This window comes from Acanthaster planci, linkage group LG02, assembly GCF_054643075.1.
Source record: "Acanthaster planci isolate LZ-2023a linkage group LG02, COTS_SCS, whole genome shotgun sequence".
Lineage (NCBI taxonomy): Eukaryota > Metazoa > Echinodermata > Asteroidea > Valvatida > Acanthasteridae > Acanthaster > Acanthaster planci.
This window is the reverse complement of record NC_141778.1, coordinates 30,730,980-30,753,579: the sequence shown is the minus strand read 5'-3', so window position 1 is coordinate 30,753,579 and position 22,600 is coordinate 30,730,980. Positions and strand designations below refer to the sequence as shown.

The window sequence follows — 22,600 nt, the reverse complement described above, 5'->3', positions numbered from 1 at the left end:
TTATCCAATATGCCCATGTTTCTGAACCATATAGCTTACAAGTCACAAGAAGTTTCCAGAGTTCCAGAGATGGACGGATTACCCTTGCTTAAGATGTTTATTCAGGCACTGCCCCCCCTCTCTCTTTCTTTCTCTCCAGATGAGGGATTTGGTGTCTAGATTTCAAACCGCAACCTTTTTTCCTTAATGGACGCAGTTTATTAAAGCTAAAGCAAAGAAAAAGCATAATTTGATGACTGTCTTGTCAGCCATGCTGACAAATGAAACTGTTTATCCGGAGATGACTGTGCTTCACCTGCTCGTGAATATGACATTTTACATTGCTGTAAGCAGACAATGTCAGGAAAACACCCCCGATGTTCGTTGTTCGGGTGCAGAAGTCCTCTTTGATGCCCTCTGCATGAATTACTTTTAGCCTTCAGGGATCGACACTTGCGGTTATTGAGATAATCGCATATACCCTTCTTCTCAAACTTTGCTTAGGCATATCCCAAACTTTAACCAAATTGAGGACTGGGTTATTTTCAAATACGAACTGTCTGTTGAGGTACTATCACCCAACTTTTTTTTTCATTTGTTGGTATATTTGCAGAGACGACAAAAACACTGCGTGTAATTGCCTATTACCGTCGAAAACAACGACCATATTAAAATTTTATAAAGATGCAAGTGTCCATTGTCCAGTGACGTCTTTTAATACTTTTGTCATAAAATCCCAATTTCACTACTCGCCTTCAGCTTTTATATATATATTTTTTAATGAACACAAGACAAAAGTGATATTGAGAACAGGTGTTTACTCAATTGTATTTGTATTGTTCAATTTCTAATCAGCGATTCAAACCAAACCGATTTTTCACATAACCCATGTGAAATGCCAGATTTATTGAAACCAATTTTCATATTTCACAGGCAAGAGTGATAATGATATAGGGGAGAGAATATTGCTCCGTCACTGACGTCACTAGAAGAGAAAACAATCATTGCAGTGGTGCATCTTTTTCTTTTGCTATCGAAGTCCCCAATGTGGATAATTTATGTTGAAAGATGCTTCACGCCGTATGACACTGTTAAAATTGTCTGCTAAATAACAGGAAATTCTGTTGTCAATTGGCATTACAGAAGTTACTATTTTGTGCCAGCACTTTCTGGGAACACTGACTCTCATTTCTGCAAATGCAGATATTTCGTATTGACGGAATTGATACCGGTACAATACGTGAGTGTAGTCATGGCTTGCATGAAATATGCATCTGAACGCTTTGCACACAGTGCCATGCATTTACGAGCATTGTGAATTTTTGGGCCTTCTTCCAATAATGCCCATGCCTCTACATGATCATTGTATTCAAACAGTGACAGTGTCAAAAATTTCAACTTCAAGTCATCAAGGAGTCATTTTGTCGAAGTTTTGCAAAACGTTCATGTGCATTATTTGGCACACCGAGAGCAGTCATTGAAACACGCAATTTTATCATCTCATAAATGTTTCCCTCGTCATCAGTTTCCAAGTAATGGAGGTTAAAAATTACCAGGTGCTTCAACAAGATAAGATCTCTGCAATCCTAGTTTATCACTTAACGTTTTTCACATACTCCTCTTTTTCGATGAAATATATCTACAGCTTAACTACTCTCGAAACGCATATACCATACGGCTGTCTAAATGACTTAATTAAATCTGTCATCTACGCCTCTCGCAGAGCCACAATCAGCATCGCGTTTCCCGCTCAAATATCGCTAAGACTACCCAAATAGATCTTCCAAATTAGAGAGTGTGTTTTCACGTCAGCCTGGACGATGCAGTTGTTGGATCGTGTTTCTTGTCAGTCGAAGAAGCTTCAAGTTCTGTATAATCTGTCATCCATCTGAATTGTGCATGTAATAAACCGACAGTGATATCGTTGCTAATACCTTCACCAATGGACCTTCACCTCTGGCCTTCTACTGTCACTTTCCGTGAGTGCTTGCACAAATTGTTATCAAATCTGAAAAGAAATCTCTTTTATTCAATGGGTTGCGATGTGCCTTCGAGTGGCCCGATGTACCACTTTGGAGGAAGCGCTTAATGGGGTCAGTCGTTACATTGTGTTTTCCCGTTACGAATGGAGGTCTTGGGGATTATGCGGGAACCTATAAGGGGCGTATCCCCGGTGTGTCACCCCCCCCCACACACACACGGCGCCATAGTTATATTTTCCCCTGAATCCATCATCCCTGCGCTATGAATGATATGTAAGTACATGCCTTTGTTGTCATGTCCTTCATTATTTTTTTTTTGAATGCCTTGATCGTTTATTGTCACCTTTCTGTAAACTTCTGCGGGTGGGTCTTGCATTGAGTCGTTTAACCCCAGTACGCTAAGTCATGCAGTTACAGCGACCAAGGGAAAGCAAGTAATAAATTTCTTTGCAGGTAGTGCTGTGTTATCCTGTACAAAGGAGACAGCAAGCCTTTGATGGTATCTGCTCGTTCGTATCAACGCAAGTATTCCCTCTCTGAGGGAGATGGTTATTATTTGTTCATAAAGCTTTCCAAATTTTTTTCAACACATGTTGATAAATGTGCTATAGGCCTACGGGTCTTTTTTCGCCAGACTAACATAAATACTGAATGCATCGTACACAAGCCATTATTACTGTGGAAATGGAATTTAGTGTTAGATATTATAGATTAACTAAATAATGTCTTTGAAAACTTGAACTGAGGGATAGTGAATATCTTACGATCGTGTAGGATGCAGCTATGAAAGAATAATATCATTTTAGCCTGTTGTACAAGATATAGTTGAACTTATAGTGCTCGCTCACATAACGCTTGCAGTGGTTAAAGCGAACATAGAGCTGCAGTGAATGTTTTTCTTAGACACAGTTTTTCTGCAACTTTAATACCCTTCTTTGATGAATGAAAACTCTTTCACACTCTTATTGGGTTAAATACATTGAAAAGTGCACTTCTTTAAACACTCTAAATAATTCATACATTCCTTCGCAACCGAGGGCGCCGTTGCTATGATGTCATCCAGGGACAGAGCTCAGTGCATAGCCATAGGTTTCTCTGTTCTGCTTTTGAACCCAGAATTCACTCACTAAAATCATTCCCAAAAAGGATTGATGCTTACTTATTGCGATGCACATAAACAACGATGAATCGACAAACGAGAAAACTAAGTCCAGCCAAATCGACTGACATGCAGAACTTTTTGTGTACAAGCCAGTGTGACCTTAATGCCACAACGATGACATCAAAGTTTTGCTCATGAATATTTGCTCATTAGCATTAAAAACAAAAAGGCAGTAAAATACCCTTTGAAGTAATGGAACAAAAGTTGAAAATAAGGTGAACTAAGACGCAAAAGTGTATTTTGAAGATTTGTATTAAAACCAACTGATTGCAGCTACCCTTGAAGTGATTCATGTCGCCCGTTCCCTCAGCATCGTGCCGCATTACGTTTGCCCGTCATCAGTTTCAATGTGTCAGACACTGTAGAGAAAAACATACTGGTCACTGACAAAGTCGAACACAGCAATTCGAGGACTTACGGGGATCGTAATTAATTTGTACAGGCTTACAGCCTTCTGGCGATAAAATATATTTTCCCCACTTATTGAAATGAGCAAGAGTGCAATGCACCGCAATGATAGACCCATAAAAAAATGTTACCACGCTCGTAGAGCGTGAAATCTAGCGGAATTCGACAGAAATTACCCTGGCAAATGCTGACATTAGACTGAAGTGCGTTTCGAGGAATCTTTGTGGGTTGATTCCCTGTTGAATTAAAAAGCCGTAACGAATAATCTCTGCACGATCTGATCTTGTTGACTTCAGAGTAGAGGTGTTGATTGAAAGTACAAGTATATGTTTTCCTTCCTTGTAGTCGTGCGGTAGTGAGTGACAAAATTGTCAATTATACCCTTGGAAAGCGGGTGGTCAAGGTGAGAGTGTTAATCTTCGTGCTGCATACAGCGTTTTAACGGCTGAAATTGTACCGTGGTTGATTATAATAAGGTTGTGTAAAGTATGGCTGTGCAATATATCAGTTTATAGTTGATGATTTAACTTCATATTGAAATATTCCATGGCAAAATGTCGACATAAAGTAGACGTATGGTCAGGACACTAGGTAACAGTGTTATGTAGGCCGTACTCCATCCCAGGCATCAGCCTCAATCATTATTTCATTGTCGATGATAACATGTACCTGTAGGCTGTACACATGTCCACAGGTGTATAAGTTAGTTTGAAGTTTTCTCCAAATCGAGAGAGAAGAGAGATGTGAAAGCTTGAACACAAAACCTATTCAACTTAACCTTCAATGACGATCTTTATGGCAACCAGGAATAGTGAATGTCCTTCACATGGCATTTATGTGCGTAACGAAACCTTGCCCTTCGTGACGTGGCAAGTTTGATTAAGGCCTTGGTGTGTCCTTTCGCCTGGATCAGGTTTTTATCTCCCCAATTAACAAGGCTTCGTCTTGATGAGCAGCGGCTTCAGGAACTTCTCGATTTTCAATGGGCCTGCAGGAGGCGAATCTGGGTATGGTTTCGTGTCCTGAAGACTATCAAATCATCTGGACTCACATGATTTGCCAAACTCATAGTTTGATAAGCGCCTTTTGGGTTTGTACACTGGAAGTATCTGATTCGTAGACGAACCGAAGGCTATAGACAAGGGCGGATCCAGACCCATTTCTCGGGGGGGGGCATGAAACCCGTTGCCCCCCCCGATCCGCTCAAACTACTGTGGTCAGATGTCATTATATATGCCAGTTCTACCATGACTCACGTCTTCATCATCCTCGAAGCCAAAGGATCAAGGTTTGTCGGCTCGCTGAACTAAGCCTATGGGTCCTGTCAAACGGGGTGTAATTAGTAGTTGCACTAATCGACTTTAATTCCCGCATTTGTATCACAGGAAAGATGCAATTCATGCATTAAGAGTGACGCACAGAGGGATTATACTTACAATTTGTCTTTGTGCCAATACAGCGTCAATGGCGTATCCAGTAGGGTCGGGGCAGGGGACTACTCTAGAGACAAGGTGCCCTTTTTTCTTTCTTTCTTGTCTCATTGAAATCAACAACATTTTAGAAACGGTACTGTCTGTTCTGTGGAGGAGTTAGGATTCTTTTAAAATGCGAACAAATTTGCGTTCTTTAAAAAAAAAAAATCCGTTTTGCCCCCCCCCAGCTGAAGGCCTGGTTACACCACCGTACAGAGTCAATGAAATGTGCGTGTCGTTTGATATTTCTGCATTGTTTGGCACCAGTTGGCCCCGTTTTCCTTACAAGCATTGCTGTTTGGTGCTAAAGTTCGGTGCATAATCCGACTGGTGGTCCCACGCACCCTGAAGGCTCGAAGAACAATGCTGCAAATGTGCTGATGTTTCTAGTGGTCATGTTGAAACTCAAAAAGAAAACAAACATATAAAAAATGCACGATTGCAAACTGGCTTTTAGAGTGTCATTTTTATTCCCCAAATAAACTATTGTCATGCATTACCACTCATCGGACAGTGATGATAAAAATAACAAAGTCACAAGAGCTACAGAAATTGCTTACAATGCAGCACGCCATACAAGTTAAATCGAGAATCTTTAGCTCCAAAGTGAAATGCGAAAAAAACTTAGCCGTTGGCAAAAAAAATCCAGTCATGGTATCAACGGCTTAATCCTAGAGACGTAGAGGGCGCCCAGCAATATTTAGCGTAAAAGGATTTTTTTCTAGAAAAATTATCTGCGGTTGAAACCTACGCAGAAAAAAATCGTCCATATGATGATCTGAAAGAGCATACCCTTTGGTATTGGCGGGTGCTGTATAATGTCCGCTTATCCGTCCGGAAATAATGACGGCGTATCTCTTTGTACAAAAGCTCAACACTGTTTATCTGTATAACGGATTTTGCCCTACGTATATATTAATAAACACTGTATGCTCATTGCTTGTCCGAAAGCTTGCGAAAAAAGTCATAAGCTTACTCGGGTGGGACTCGAACCCACGACCTCCTGCCTACTAGTGCAGACGTCTAAGGGCAAAACCCGTTATATAAATTAACATCTCCCCAACGCAAAAATACATCTTGAAAACTGTTTATCTGGTAACACTGTTTATCTGGTACAAACATTAATTATAATGTAGGCGTCTCCGAAGAACTCTATCAGTATCTCCTATCCTTTTATCCACGATAAGCCATTTAGAAAGCTAACTTCTTCAGTGTATGTCAGAGAGATGTACACTGTAATGACTCAAGTCAATGACTCGACTTGAGTCATTCCGATTTGAGTCACAATTTCTGGCGACTCTACTCGACTCCAGTCCCGATGGGAATGACCTGACTCGACTCGAGTCTCTGCGAGCAAGAAAATGACACAACTCGACTCGAGGCCCTCATCAGCAGACACGACTCCATTGGAAGTCAATAAGACTCGAGTCCCAAAAGTAAGAGCAAACGTCTTAGCGAACAAAATGTTTTTAAATGGCTTGTAATGCTCCTATCGTGTGCTATAATCATCAAGAATAAGAAGTGGTGCGACCACATGTAGAAACCCAGAGCGAAATTTAAAAAAAATACCCCCCAAACGACTTTTTCTGATGTGAGCTCAAACCTTGGTGACTCGAATTGACTTGAGCTAAATATTTGACTCAACTCGACTTTTTGCCAATTGACTTGACTCGACTCGAGTCACTAAGTTACAATTAATCGACTCGAGTCAAGTCACAAAAATTAGCGAATCGTTACAACTGTATTAATTCGTCTGTGATCACAGAGTGAAGGAAAAAATCCGTGCGTGAAGAAGGAAAATGTCACTCTTTAATGGCAGCGCCGTCTGCGCTTTTTTCACAAAGCCGTGCGCAAAACTTGCGCGAGTGCCGAATGCGTAACCGCTCCGAGCGGAACCAAAAAGGCCTTTTTTGGTACTCACCGCATAGGCTTGCCATGAGGCGTGTAAGTATACGCGCGTTTGACGAGGAGCATGCCGAGTACGCGTAACTACTTTATTCGTGCTTGTATCAACCTCATTCCCATGGGAACAATCTTGCCGCGCCATGTTGGTTCCCACCATGCCTTGTAAACACCTATCTTTGTTTCGCCGATTGGGGGTGCACTTCAGCTCGGGGTGGCAGGGTCTTTGAAGCCTCTCTGTCCAACCATCACTGAGGGAGTATTTGTACACAGTACGTTTGATATCTAGAGATTATCTAGAAATTCACGAGACCGTCGCTGCAGAATCATGTTACTAAAGGCGTTGTTCTAAGTCTGTATTGAATCTATGCAAGTATTAGCAGCCGTTGATGCAATCGATAATAGCAAACCGTTTTCACCACCCCCCATCCAACAGTCAGCAAGCACATTCATTAAGGCCACATTTTAGCTCTGGACAGTGAAGCTGCTAGATTTTCTTTCGTTTGGGGTTCTGACACTGCGGGCATAGTGGCCACGGTGAATTCAAGCTCGGTGAAAAATCTTGACAGAATGCATATCGGCTACTATGAGATCCCCTCCTGGAGAAAACGTCATGGCGAAGGGATTAAAGAGCCCACGAACAACGCGCCTGATGAACATTCCTTGCGGGTCATACTGGTGGATCTCGCAGCCTCCTGTTTGACCGAAGTGAGTCGAGATGTAAATGTCCCCTGCCTCGTCGCAGCAAACACCGATGGGCTTGGCCGACTTCCTGCCGACAGAGGTCCCTACGTCGAAGAGCTTGTTGCCCGTGAAGTCCACACAAACCAGCCGCCTCTCGTGGTAATTGGTGAAGATCAGACGGTCGTTGTGGCTAAATGATATGCAGCCGTGTATCAAGTCATTGGGTATAGTGGTGATCAGAGACCCGTCCAGGTTGTGGACAGAGATGACCTTTCTCCCACTGTCCGCCACGGCTACTCGGTTGTTTTTGTCCACGTCGATCCCACTGAGGTAGCTCTTCAGTTGCCCCTCGCGGTCATCCTTCGCAGGCGCAAACTTGTGGAGCAGTTGAAAGTCACTGCCAAACACCTTCACTTTATCGACGTCGGTGACCAGCAGATGGTCATCACAGGTCACCGCCACACTGTAAGGTGCCTTCAACGCATCCTCTTCTGTACGAGTCAGTGCATTCTTAAAGAGACCGTTTGGGGTTAGCACAGTAAGTCGCTGGTTTTTTGTATCTGCGACGGCGATCCCTCCGTCCTTCAAGGAACTGACCCCTGTCGCCCCCTTAAAATCCCCCTGCCCATCTCCTTTCTTGCCGAACTCGTGTTTCAACTGCCATTTCTCCTCGTGGACTATCTCACCAAGGTCTAAGTCATTCACCACGTCTTGGCACTTGATGCCGACATATGACAATTCATAGGGCACCGGTTCGAACTGGACCTCTACCTGGGAGTCCAGGTTGTGCATGATCTTCGGTTTGAGGTCTAAAAGCTCGTCTTCCTCAGCTTCACGCATCAGCTCGGTCACCGTTTCTACGACTTGGTCGGCCCGGTCCATCTTCTCGCGGTTGCGACTCAGCACTTCTTCATATTTCCCATCCCTCTCTCGACCGATCTCCTCGACCTTCTCTCTGAGGCGGCGAGATTTTTCTCTGATCCTTGCAATCTCTTCCTCTTCTTTCGCAGAAATATCTTGGCACGCCCGTTCCACCATGATCTTCAGCCTGCTCCTGGCGTGCTGTATGGAACCGTTGGCGACTCGGAATCTCTCTTTGCACTCCTCGAACGAGAGCAGTGCCTCCTCAACATCCTTCCTGAACTCTCCGACAACGTTGCCGATTTCGCCGTATCTGTGATCTTCCGTGCGGTGGTCGATTGCGGCGCATCTGGCACAGATCGACATCTCGCAGGCGTAACAGTAGAAACACACCCTGTAGCCCGCGTGGATCCTGCACTGAAGTGCCTTGCTTTGGACTTTCCGTGCTTCGACCAGCGGGCTGCCGCTGTAGCTCATCAAGCTTTCCACCGTGATGACCCGGTGTTGTTTGGTGCGCTTCCAACGCCCGTGGGCCTCCTGGCAACTCTTGCAGATGTTCTCGTCGCAGTCCTGACACCGCGCAACAGCTTCCAATCCTTCGTCGCACTGCTGGCAAGTCGGCACTGGCACGGAGTTGCTGCCAAGTAGCAGCTCCTGTTTGTTGAATTCGTCTACCAGGGACTTCAAGAAGAAGCAGTTGGACAGACCCTGCAAGCCCTGGTCTGGGATGGCCGTAGGCTGTCGACACAGCGGGCAAGTGATGTCCTGTTTCTGCTGCTGTTCACCACTGACAAGCTTGTCCAGACAGTTCAGGCAGAAGGTGTGTAGACAGTCGAGTATCTTCGGATTAGTGTAACGGCATCGGCAGATTGGACAGTCCAAGTGCCCCTGGCTTATCCTTCCGAGTACGCTCTTGGTTGCAGCCTTGGCCATCACTCACAACATAGCCTGGGAATAAACAAAATATACAACAAAAGGTCACAGTCGTATGTCAACCTGCTGAAAGACAAAGACAAAAACTTTTAGTTTAAATTAAACACCAGCGGCAAAGAAGGTGTTCAAGCATTGTAATCATTGTATTTGCAGCATGAAGAGTTGCCATGACCCCACGCCGTGTTTATGCATTGTTAAAAAATGTCTGTCAAATAACGGTAAATTCTATTGTCAGTTGACATCACAAAAGTTGCTGTTTTGGCACAGCACATTCAACTGTCAACTTTTCTCTGAATACTAACAGGAGATTCTTATGAAAGTGTATTTAGGACATTATAGGAAAAAAATCCCTTACGTACGTACCGGTACGACTTAAAATTTTTTTCTTACCATTTTGAACAGTGTTTGCTGTCTTTGCAACAGTCACTGCATAATTGTGAAGCAGGGGTCAGGCGTCGTGGCATAGTGCTGCATCGTGTGACGTGCAGCGCCAGTACCATTCAATCGAATCCCAAGAGAGATGATTCCTGTTTTCTTTAAGCCGATACTACTTCAGTTCTCGAATTGTTATCATTTCGATTGTACTGAATATTTCCACCAGGTGAAATTGTGTGAATGTGATTTTAACCGAAGGATGCATGAAATGTACACGAGACAAATCTGTCAATACTTTACACAGAAACTTCCCGTTGTTATCAAGAACCAAGAGGGACCTAATTGCGAGCGTACGTGTAGGCAAGACTCCCTTGAGAGCTAGTAATGGAGCGGATGGTCCAATTTCCTACTAAGGAGCATTTTCTGTGACAGTTTATTCTTTGAGTAATACTCAAAAGCAGAACGACCCTATCATCGAACCCACAGGCCTACCGTTTATAGTAGTTTCGTTGCCTATAATTACTATTGTTGTAGGTCCATTGAATTCACACGGTATCGATTCTTATTAATTTGACACCACATTCTCGTCTCCAGTACAAGTGATGGCTGGAACCTGCGAAGCTGGAAAGATTCTCTTGGAGATAACAAGGAACGCTGTACTGTTTGCCAGAGGTGTTTAAATGAACTTACCGTGTAAGGTTGAGGCCCCGTCACGACTTAGTTACAAATAACTCCTCTGCAAGGCAGTTATGAAGGGGTGTGTGGATAACCCCCTGGCTCTCATACACCCCAGTTGAAACGAGGTGTGCCCGTAAAAATGTGCGAATTGCCAACACCCAACCGAGCCTGCAGGGTCGCTCGAAGTAATATTTTGGTGTGCTTTGCCGACCTTGATGTTGGTATTAGTCACGGGTAGGACTTGTTGTCAGCGAATGTGTCGGATGTGGGCCAATTTGACAGGCTAAAGTTAGATCGCCGTGACTGCGCAAGGTAATTAAATAGGAAATGCTCAGAGGCCTTTTATCTTAAACCCGAAGTACTTTCCGATGTCCATACGGGCATACACTTCTGAAAGACAAGGAGAAAAGTATCTAGTGCCAAACAGGAAGGGCTGTAGAGGAAAGCTGGTTTAGCGAGGCACACTGTTGCTTTCTGTAGTTACTACACTACTCAAACAAGTTAAGAACCACTTCAAATGTTATTTTGTGTATACTCTTTTCATATGAGATATTTTACTGCTGAATATCTCTTGCATCATTGCACTTTTTGAATTTTTTTTATCCCAATGAGAACACCATCTAGACAAACAAAAAATGAAAGAACTAGACCCCACTCATTGCTTTGAAAGAGATTACAAGTTAAAAAAAGAGTAGCCCTTAACTTAAAAAGTGGTCCTTAACTTTTTTAGTAGTATACATGTATTTTTAACTTCATATTTGGAGGAAGTGGGTGATAGAAATGCATTCACGTTTGCTCGACCCTGATTTGAACCAGAAGTATGTTGTTGTCCCTTGGGTTTGTTTACCAACAGAAATGACGTCATTAAAATATACATGTATATATATCATTCACATCTTTTGATGACTGTTTTCCTTCATAGTTTTTACAAGTCAAGTGCCAAATTTTAGAGGGAAGACGATGTTTTCTCATAATGGCTGATTTCAAAAAACGTTTTGTTGATCCCGGGGTTATATAACTCGGGCCTTAAATTGGATGAACGTTTTCTTCAGTTTAAATTAATATCTATTATCACCAAAGTAAAAGGTGACTTGCTTTGTATTTTACTTAAAAAAATATTGTTGTTAGCTGTCGACAAAGAAAGTTCGTTCAGCAACTGGTTCAGAAAGCCGATCCCAACTGAAGTCGGTGTTTGGAATAACTAATCGGTAGGCCTCCACCCTCAACGACGTTTAGTAGTTTGCATGGCGCAGAAAGTGTGCCGCTAGCTCAAAACGAAGCTACGGGGAAGAGGCATTACTGCCGAGAGGGCGCCCCACCTTAAACCCCGCGTGTTTTAAAGATGGCTGCGTTCTCCTATTCCGGCTTCATATCAAGTGGCGCTGTCCTTTTTCGTCTTTTTGCTGGACTAAAGGTAAGTTTCAGTTATTTTTGCTCGTAAACGGTAGTTGAAGATACAAACTTGTTTTATGAGAAATCAGTATCGAAACGGTCCGAGCTTTTTACACCAGGAACCACTGAAATTCTGCATAAAAGCCCAACGTTAACTTCTTGTTAAATTAGCCCCGCTAGTGTGGCACGGACTCTCACTCCCGCTCCATCCTTAGCCACACATCCGTATACGCAATTTTGTGTCGGTGTACTGAAAATTTTCGGCGCACCCACTTATCATCGTGGGCGCAATTTCTTTTACACACAGAGGTGATCATTAGCCTCTCTGCTTTCTTAGTGCCATTTATTGAATGATTTCTCTCACGTTGTTTTAGAGATTGTAGGTCAACTCGCCCCCTGGCCGACTCGCCCCTTACCAGCTCGCCCCTTACCAACTCGCCCCTTACCAACTCGCCTCTTAGCCAACTTGCCCCCTTACCAACTCGCCCCCTGACCGACTCGCCTCCTGACCGACTCGCCCCTAGCCAACTTGCCCCCTAGCCAACTCGCCCCCTAAGTTTGCCAAGTACGTATGGCCGGCCCATTCACCATTTAATAAAAAATACAATCAGTCAGAGATGGAATCAGTGATTGCTGCCCTTAAAAATAGGTTCTGGGGTTTGCAGCGGGCACTCAAAGTCGAGTTTGTTTAAAGCTTGGTGGATATTCCCTTTGTGTGGAAGTTGGGGGGTAACAATATTTTTTGATATTGGTAAAACTAATTCAGTATTATCGTGTGTATGGGCCATGGCGCAGCATTTGCTGTGTATTGTCTATGGGATTTTGTGCGCCACAACACCAACACTCTACCATATTAATTAACTTTGCGGACTATTTCGGATAAAAAAAATGGTACATATTAGTCATAATGCCTGACGACGGAAGTGTTAAGGAGACATGATTTATGACAAAGGGTGTAACGGTCGCAACACACTTTCAGGTTCCGATAACTTCACAGGATGCAATTATTAGTTCACAATTAACACTAAATACTGATTTATTTGGCGAGTACAGTCATCAAGGATCACGTTGTTGATTGGCCATATTGAATTATATCCCAGCATGCACTGTCGGTGTCATGACGTCATGGTAAAACAGTCATGTCATCTGGTGCCCGTTACTTGTAAACAAATTAAGGGCACTCTCAAAGATATTCAATTCCAAAAAAGGAATAAAAATTATGCAAATAAAAAAAAATTAATAATGGGGCTTTAAAAATTTACATTAGTGTACAATGTACCACTATGACTTTATACATCACACAAAAAGCGCATATCCAAGAACCTAAATCAATTTTCGCAGTATATGTGAGGTCCCAGTCGAGTGAATGAGCAACAGAACTCTATAACTAACTAACTAACTAACTGGATATCGGGTCACTTCAAGAAGATACAGTCACATACCCAAATATTAATGGGACGGAGGGTTCGAAGTTGTTGATCCTGAGGGTATGTTGGATGTACAAATAACCTAATCAGACAGTGGACGTAGGAAGCGTTTGAATAAGTAAGTGATTAGTGGTGATGTCCAAATATCCATCATCATCCGTGAGTCGTTCGTGTCGCGTCATTGGTTAGAACCATTGTTTTTTTTTTTAATACATTGGGCCAGCCATACATGTATTTGTTTGACGTTCCTAGGGGCGAGTCGGTCAGGGGGCGAGTCGGCCAGGGGGTGAGTCGGTCAGGGGGCGAGTCGGCCAGGGGGCGAGTCAGTCAGGGGGCGAGTCGGCCAGGAGGCGAGTTGGTAAGAGGTGAGTCAGTCAGGGGTCGAGTTTACGAGGGGACGAGTTGGAAAGGGACGAGTCGGTCAGGGGGCGAGTTGACCTGACACTGTTTTAGAGCCCGTTGCAACTTGGTACATGTATGATGTTGTATTTTATCGCTCAGTCTGTGTATTAGTTACTGTAGATACATGTATGTCTTGACATGGAACAGCCGTCGAGACGATGAGGGGCCAAGTGACGTAATGTTCAACGACCTTATTTTAAAGATGGTGACTGTGAGAGCGAGCCCATGAGATTGAATGGGTGAAGGCAAAAAGACTGGAAAATACCAGAACAACGTGAGTGAAATCATTCAATAAATGGCCCTAAGAAAGCGGAGAGGCTAAGGATTATCTCTGTGTGTAAAAGAAATTGCGCCCACAATGAAAATTTTCAGTACGCCGACACGAAATTGCGTATACGGATGTGTGGCTAAGGACGGAGCAGGAGTGAGAGTCCATGCCACACTAGTGGGGCTAGCTTCTTGTGAACGTCTGGCGTCGCTAATCACCGTCAACACAGTACCAGTCCTTGTGATTTGTGCAAAAACAAAACACCCCTGGACATTTCCAGGTGTGCAATTTTTCTAGGAGTGTGATTTTGAACAATGAATTAAAACCTTGGGTCAGTCAAGACTTAGTAAAATAAAGATAAAATTAGGTCGACATTACATACATGTATAAACAATCAAAACCAACAAAAATAGTGCAACAGTTTCAGATTAGTTTATTACACCTGCTTACTTCAAGCAAACTGGAAGAGATTCCAGTATGTCCAATACATGTAAAAAGAATCAAGGTTTTATAATGGTCATAAAATCATAATATCAGCTTTTCCATAATAGCAGCCTCAACAGACAATGCCGAGTTCCTCTGACTGAGCCACAAGATCACTCCAGTATTCTCCATGAAATTTTTCCAATAAATCTTTCCTGCGAGTTATTTCCATTCATAACACTACAAAAATGTATTGGGAAACATTAGGACGTTTACGTGTACGTGTCTGCACACAAAGATCTGCTGCGATCCACGCTGGCATGATCTCTCCATGGCTTTCAAGCACTACATGTACGTGGGGCATCATGATTGACTGGTCGGGTCCCAGTCTCAACTTCAAAAGAATTCGTTGGCTCACTACACCTACGGCGCGGGAGCCTGCATCATGAAAGCTTGTCAACTTCTGGAGATCGTTTTGTGCAGATGCAAGTAAAAGCCATCTACATGTATGTTTTTTTTTCGAAAAGTGTCATTGTTGTGATCGGAACAACTTACAGGACAGACATCTCCGCAAAATACCTGGGATAATCAGGAAATTCATTGGAAAAGTTTGACTGAGAAGTGGTGTGATCTCGTGGCACTGTGTGTGATGTGTACAAGCTCGTAAAGCCATGTACAGTCTGGTGTATGTAGCATTACGCATGCAGCAATGGTTGCTGCAGCGCTGTGCAACATGGGTGTGCTGAACGATTGTACACAGACAGAGCTGTCACACAAATCTGTTTTGCCAGGAGAATCAAAAATGATTCTGTCATCACTAACTGTTAGGTAGGCCTAATGTTTGATTCTTTTCGTTTCATCTTTCTCAAAAATTGCAAAGTATGATTATAAAGTAAACTCATGCCGAGGAGTGCGGTACGGATGGTTTCAGGCGTGCAATTATTTGCACTTCTCAAGAAGCTTTTAGGCATGTGATGGCGTGGAAGTGCAATCGCTCGCCTTAAAACAAAAGGACTGCAGTACAGTCTACCCCTAGTCCAGGTGGACTCCCTGGCTGTACTACGTTTTATATCGTCTTGATGGCACACAGGTTAAAGCTTGGTACCAGTCACGGCGTCCGTGTAGCAAGCGTGCAACTGACCTTCACTGGAAATCGCGCATGCATAGTGCGTGCACGCAGCGTGGATTCCTGTACGTGCGTGCACTTTGCCACTTGAGAACGGATGAATTGCATCTACAAAAGTAACGTTGTCTCTCATTTACTTTCCTTGATTTTGCAGTCCGTGGTTCGTTCTGAAATTCCTAGCCCCCCCAAATGGATAGATAAGGCCACAAAGAACGTAAACGTGAAATTAGTTTATTCAACAAGGTAAACCAAGAACAAATTGGAACTAAATTTGTGGTCGGTTTTGTACACAAGTCTTAGAACCTGGACGTCAGTCGTAATGAAATGAAGACTGGCGTCGAACCTGGGCTAAGTCTACCCCCAGAACTGTAGGGTCCAACGTCCACCCCTCATGGACCCCACAGTTCTGGGGTTAAGTACAGTCAGCACACCCTCAATACCTCCTTATACATTCTGGCCGCCAGCCGTGTTTGTTTCACCATCTTGACCAGGTCGAGGACCAAACAACATTCTAGCAACGACGCCAGACTCTGCATACACCGCTTGATTGTGCAATGATGATGTAATTTTGAACTATTTTTAGATCAGGATTAGCAGATGACATTGATCTCTTTATTGCCAAAAACTTCAATACAAATTGCTCTGATTGATCAAATTAACTGGAAACATGCTGCCCCAGATCTACATGTAAATGAAACTTTGCTTTCATTTGGTATGTCTAAAAGCAGATTTAGGAGATTTTTTTGTAAATCTTGCACTGGATATGATGAATTCGGTGGATAGGCAAGTCCAATTCTGCTGATGAAATCATTTAAGCGGAAAAAAAAACTTTGTCAAAGTCTACTGTATGCATGAAAATGTTGCCATTACAAATCTCCATCAATTAACCGTGGCAAATTTTCAGTAGTAATTTTGCCATAAACTCCAACGGTAATGGCAACGGTGGCCATGTTGGCTGCCGGCATTTCAAATCTCATTATTTTCCCAAATCTCGCTAGAAAATTATTATCAAGTGACCTGATAAAAATGACGACATTGCTTCTTGACCAAGCGACATAAGCAAAAATTGGAGACGTCGCTAGCAGGATTCTAGCCACGGTGGGCGGCGCCGGGCAGCACCACCCAGTACTCTATACATAAGCTACCGGTACCACAGAGCCGGCCTCGCAATGCGCGCGTCAGAAATGTGTCACTGGCGTCCCGCACTTGGTGCATACACGCTGTGTTAGTAGCGGTAGAATCATCCGTTCGCCCCGATTAATGCTATGATGAACAGGGGGCAAACAGGCTTGATTGCAACGTGATTGTGTACGTCCATATGCGCATTGTACATGTACATGTGCCGATATCGTATACACGGTATTTTGAACACCATGATTGTGCTAATGTTGACCAGAGTGGGAGGACTGTCGAGGATTCGATTCTTGGATATTTGGTGAGCAACTGGACTTGTTTTGCACCGTGTCAACAAGTGAGCAGAAGTTCAGGGACGAATACAAATATGGGCCATTGCAAAGTCTTGTCGTGGAGAAGCTTACGTGTAATGTGTATTTTGCAACGGATGTACATTTAACTGTGACATGATAAACATTGCCCACACTGCGGATCTTACGACACTGAGAAGCACATTAGTTAGGCCAAGAAAAAAATAACCCTGCTTCCAATTAAATAGGGTCGGTAGGTAAGGATTTTTGGACAATTTTTTGTGTTGATTGAATGTGATAAAATTTGCCAAAATTGCCCCTAAAGTGATTAAAATAAAAGCTTACCAGAATTAATGTGGAAATTTTAAAATCCACAATTACAATTCACACTTGCACAATGCTAGTCAGGTAATTACAAGTGTTTTGATGTGACAAGTTGTTGACTGGTGTTTATTTTGAAAGAAAAATGGTAGGATTTTTTAAAACTTTTTTTCTAATTTGCCGATGAAAATTCTTAGGGCCGTGCCGAAAAATTAGGATTGGTTGGGAAACCGGAACTGGAAGTGCGATAGGATTACACTTGTTCATTTTGAAAATTTGGTATCTCTGATTAAATATACCAATTCAATCGTATTTCAAGCATCAGAAAGTGTTGAGAACTGCGCTCATCCAGAAATTTACCCGGCACTAATTTGGTCCTAACTAGAACACTGGTTGCGAGATTGTGGTTTGGTCCCCGACCTGATGACCATGGATCTGGACCACAATCTGTGATCCGTCATTGGTTTACAGATTCCGAAACTTGCATAATCAATATAGACTAGGGCCGTTTTTCAATACCCAACTTCGTCTCGGTCCAGGCTTCGTTTCCAAAACCAATCCCCGATTATGGGCCTGAAGCATTTAAATTACATTGGATTACTGTAATTTTTGGCTTTCTTGCATCTTATTTGATGTTCTCTGGCACTATTAGACTGATTACCCTGCTCACAGCCTCAAAGTCAGCTAGTAAAAGAAACAGTTGAAGCCTGAGACAGAGCCAAAGTTGAGTATTGGAAAATGGCCCAGGCAGGGATAAAAATAAGAAGGGAGACCTACCAGTACATGTGGGCCCCCTACATTTTAATTTTTGGATTCACCTAGATAGATGACACCGATGTAAAGTCAGTTCCTCATTTGATGTTCAACATTCAATGTTGAACAAGTAACCGTTTGATATTCCAACACTGAATAAGTAGGCTAACCATTTGACATACAGAGTGCACACTCGTAGAAATGATGGAGTGCAAAAGGGAAAAAACACACAGAAAACTGCACCACCATTCCAATGCTTTCTCATGTACCTTATTTACTTTGTACCTGCGATATTGATGTATGCACACACAAAACTCTCTCCCACAGAGCAACCCTGGGCATAGGGTTTTTTGGCTTCAAACAAGCCCTGAAATGTAGGTGACGTTTTTTTACGGCAATCTAATTATTTAATTGGAAAACGGTCATTTATGTCTGCTGTTTTCATTGAAACTATTTCAGTCAATTAAAATAAGGAAAAACAAAATCATAGTTGTGCGTCCAGTTACCTACCCCAACCTAGCAAGTTGCACCAACCCTCAATCTTTTTATCCCTCCCCAAAAATCCAATAATAAAACATACTGTCACCGACCCTCGTGCTTATTTCAGGGCTGTGAAATCTTTGGTTTCTTGTTGAGTATGCTGAATTTCATTTTCCACTTTTTTGCCATGGACAGGCCAGATTTTCCTCGTTTTTCTTCCTTGCATAAGTGCCAATTTTTATTAATTATTTTTTTTCTACCCAACTTTGCATGTCCTCATGCGGACATCGAACGGCACTGGATCTCCGTAATAATGCACCCGACTGAATCTAATGTCCATGTACATGCACATGTACAGTATGTGCGTACAGTTTTACATATCTGTGCAGCTCAAAGCGCAAGCCTTGTCTGTAAACAGCATCCCAGGACTATCCGGTCATCGTGCTGTGATTGACTGCGAAATGAAACATCAGTATTCAACAAATTTTGATGTATTTCAATAACTATGTTGGATACAAATGACATTAAATAATTGAATGAATGGATGAATTCATGTGTCAGTGGGACTCATTACAGCCATTCCTATCTGTGCAGAAGTTGTGAGTTATTATCTCCACTGTAACTCGCGGTAGCACACATAAATTTCACTGTGAATTTACAGCTTGAAATAAGGTTGGTACAGTTTCGCTTTCGCTGATACAGGGTTTCGTGACAACTGGAGCAGGGCACGCAAAGTTATTGTGTCACGCATCATCGCCCGGGTTTTAAGTGCTCTATGTGCATCATTTTGTACGAGCTTTCAAACAAGCTTTGGACATTAACTCATCAAAATGTCACCGAAACACAAATGGAAATTGTCCGAAGAGGCTCTGACTTGGATACAATCTTTGACAGGACATATCCTCAAGTTACGAATCCGCGGGAAAAGAACAGTGGATGGAGTACACCGTAAACCATCAAAATCGCTTTTTAATTAAAAAAAAAAAAAATCCCCAACCTAAAATTGTTGACCCTAAAACTTCAGATGAAAAAAAAAAGATACTACCCACCTCCCCAACCTATTTTTTTTTCAATGTAATAGGCAGCAAAATTAATATTTTGCTCGGCTTAATATACATCAATCCCACATCCTGGGTCTCAACTTATTTTGAAACCTTTTTCTGTACGCTTCCGCAACCCCACTCTCTCCATTTCAACCAGGGTTTCATGGTTTAAACGGCTTTGACGTGTCAGTGGAGTTCTTTGCTTGCAAACCCGAGTAGGAATGCGAATGCATCACACCGCACTTTTCTCCAACTGAAATCAAATACCAAAACCCCACCCCCGCCTGGAAATTACATTGAATCTGATGTCATTGTTTTTCCTCAATCAGCAACGACTCCTAGCAACCCGGGGCATAGGGTATTTTGGGGTCAAACAAGCCCTGAAATGTAGGCAACGGTTTTTTAGGGCAATATAATTATTTGATTGGAAAAATATCTTCTGTTTATATCAATCAATCAAAATAATAGACATCAATCCCATCCCCTGGGTCTAAACTTATTTTTCAAAGTGCCTCTGTACACTTTAGTGACCCTGTTGCCTCCATTTCAATCAGGGCTATGCAGTCTTACATGGTTAAAATGACTTTGACAAAAGTCTTTTCGGTGGGGTTCTTCACTTGTAAACGAGAGAGAAAAGTGAATGCATCACATCACGCTTTTCTCAAATCGAAATAAAATTCCCAAACCCCATGCCCTACCTGGAGAAAACCTTGAATCTGATGTCATTGTTGTCTTCAATCAGCGACAACTCCTTGCAACGTGCAGCATGGTTTTTCATGGTTGAAGAAACCCTGAAATATAGGAGGTACTGGTTGTGTTTTGTCCTTTTTGCACTCCATCGTTTCTAGGGATGTGCTTCCTGAGCAGTCGCCGAATGTCAAAAGGTTACTTATTCGACATTGGATATCGGTTACTTTTTAACATTTAATGTCGAACATCAAACGAGGAATAAGTAACTAACTTCACAACCTTGGTAGATGACTATGACATGTATGACATCATGCTCACAAATTGTAGAATTGATGTTGTGAAAAGAGGGTAGGGTTTTGGGTTTTGAGGGAAATTATGAGGGGAACTGTGAGTGTTTTAACACATGACACATGGTAGAGTCAAAGGAAAGTGTTCCATATACAGACAGGTCTACCTTTCCCTGAAAATGTTGCAGCAGCTGTGATAAAATGTCCTAAAGTGTGAGATTTACATGTAGCTAAGAAAATTCCAAAGCATTTACTAGGAAAACATTTTTTCAGACAGGTCTTATAGGGAACAGGTTGATTCGTATCTTGGACAATTTGTACCTTGGACAACTCGTACCATCAACTCAACATAATTGCACCAAATCATACCTCTGCCAAGTCGTACATGTACCTTGGTCAATGTACCTCCAGTATAGACAACTTGTACCTTCGCGTAGAGACAACTCGTACCTTCGCGTAGAGACAACTCGTACATGTACCTTCGCGTAGAGACAACTCGTACCTTGCTCAGCGCTTACTATTGTTGCAGTGGGGTCATCGTGAACAATAAATTGTTTCTCAGTCACCACCTGTTTTCGGCTATACTGCCTCCCGTACACTTAGGATGTCATTCATGTGCGTCAATCCTAGGCAGTGTGTGGTGTCAAGGTGGCCGTTGTAGCCTGCAGTTTGCGTCTTCACCGTTGCGATGAACACCACTTAAGTCAAAGTGTATAACGTAGTGTCAGTTGTAACTTGTATTTCTTTCCTTGTATTAATTTTAGCATGTGTCCACAATTGTTGACCGGATGCAACACTGCACTGTGTTTAGGTTACGAAACTTATTTGCTGTGATGCATTTGATTTCATTTACAGTGTACTTCTGAGTTCATAAAGTAATGTCAGCTGTAACTTGTTTTTTATTATAAACTGATGTCTGAAAGTTGAACAGAAGTACACATAACGTTGCATTTACATTTGGGATAATAAATGGAACGGTTTTTCAAACTTTCATGATTTTTTTTTTTTGCTAAAAACTTGTGTTTATTTTTTACAAAATAACTTTTAACTTTAATAAGGTTTAACCTCCTTGTTCTACGCTCAGGGTAATACCTTGGAAGCTGCAGAATGCAGAAGTGGAATAGTGATGTACTACACATATGCAACATTTAAGTAGGCCCAAGTCAGAGATTGTTGCAATGTGTGAAAAGATGATGGTACTTTTCCATTCAGTGACACTTTGTCTCTGGTTGGAGTATGTGAAATTTGGCCTTTTATGTCCGAGAGTTGGATTATGAGCGGACATAAGAACACGACCAATCATTAATTTTGGTTCATTTGTCGGTTGACTGGTGGTGCAAGTAGAGGACTGTTTTTCAAATCCTCTTGATAGCAAATTGTTGCCATTGTTGAGGGAGTCCTCACAGATGTTGCTTCAGCCTAAGTTGCAACTTTCCCCAAGCCATCCAACCTGGTGCGTATCTGCAACTGTGCCTGCCAAAGCCAGCGTCCACCAGACCCCCACCGATCTTGACTTTGACACCGTAGCATCAGGTGTACCGGAAGGCCTCCTTCAAGCAGATTTCTAGATTCGGGACTTGTGACATCTGTTTTTCTACACCGACGAGCAACTGGCAGTTTTAAAGAAAGCCAAGGTCTGGTACATGGATGGGACTTTCAAGATCATCAAGAAGCCGTTTTGCCAGTTGTTCAGCATGCATGTGTTTGTTATTAAAAAGAGACAGCCGCCAGCAGAAGCAGATTCCTCCAGCTTTCGTCATGATGGCCAGCCGAACCAAGAAAGACTACAAGAAGGTCCTCAAGAAAATTAAGTCCAAGCTGCTGTCTAGATGTTCCACAATAGAAGAAATGGTCGTGGACTTTGAACCCGGCATGTGGTCCGCCATTCGCCAAGTATTTCCCTTGGTTGACATGAGAGGTTGTCTGTTTCACCGGAATCAGGCGCTTTGGCGCCAGAGCCAAGACCTGGGTCTTTCTGTTCCATTCACCACCGATGTAGTGGTTCAGCAGTATATCAAAAAATTGATGGCACTGCTGTTCCTTCCCAGGAGCACATCCGAGGAACTTTTTACAAGATGCAAGAATGAGCTTCATCGCCACTCCTGATCGAGTTGTGTCGTTACATCAA

The 22,600-nt window shown here is 42.7% G+C and overlaps 2 protein-coding genes across 2 annotated transcripts in view; one reads left to right on the top strand and one right to left on the bottom strand.

Annotated features, from left to right (window-relative positions):
• The window catches only part of LOC110976980 (thyrotropin-releasing hormone receptor-like), a 191,224-nt gene that overhangs the window by 154,554 nt on the left and 14,070 nt on the right, over window positions 1-22,600 (top strand). The gene's annotated exons all lie outside the window — the stretch shown is intronic.
• On the bottom strand, window positions 7,050-10,555 carry LOC110990297 (uncharacterized). Its single transcript, XM_022255201.2, has 2 exons — window positions 10,449-10,555; window positions 7,050-9,398 (listed from the first exon to the last, which is right to left on the bottom strand). Exon 2 carries the CDS (start codon window positions 9,381-9,383, stop codon window positions 7,449-7,451), a length of 1,935 nt encoding a protein of 644 aa, XP_022110893.2. The 5' UTR covers window positions 9,384-9,398; window positions 10,449-10,555; the 3' UTR covers window positions 7,050-7,448.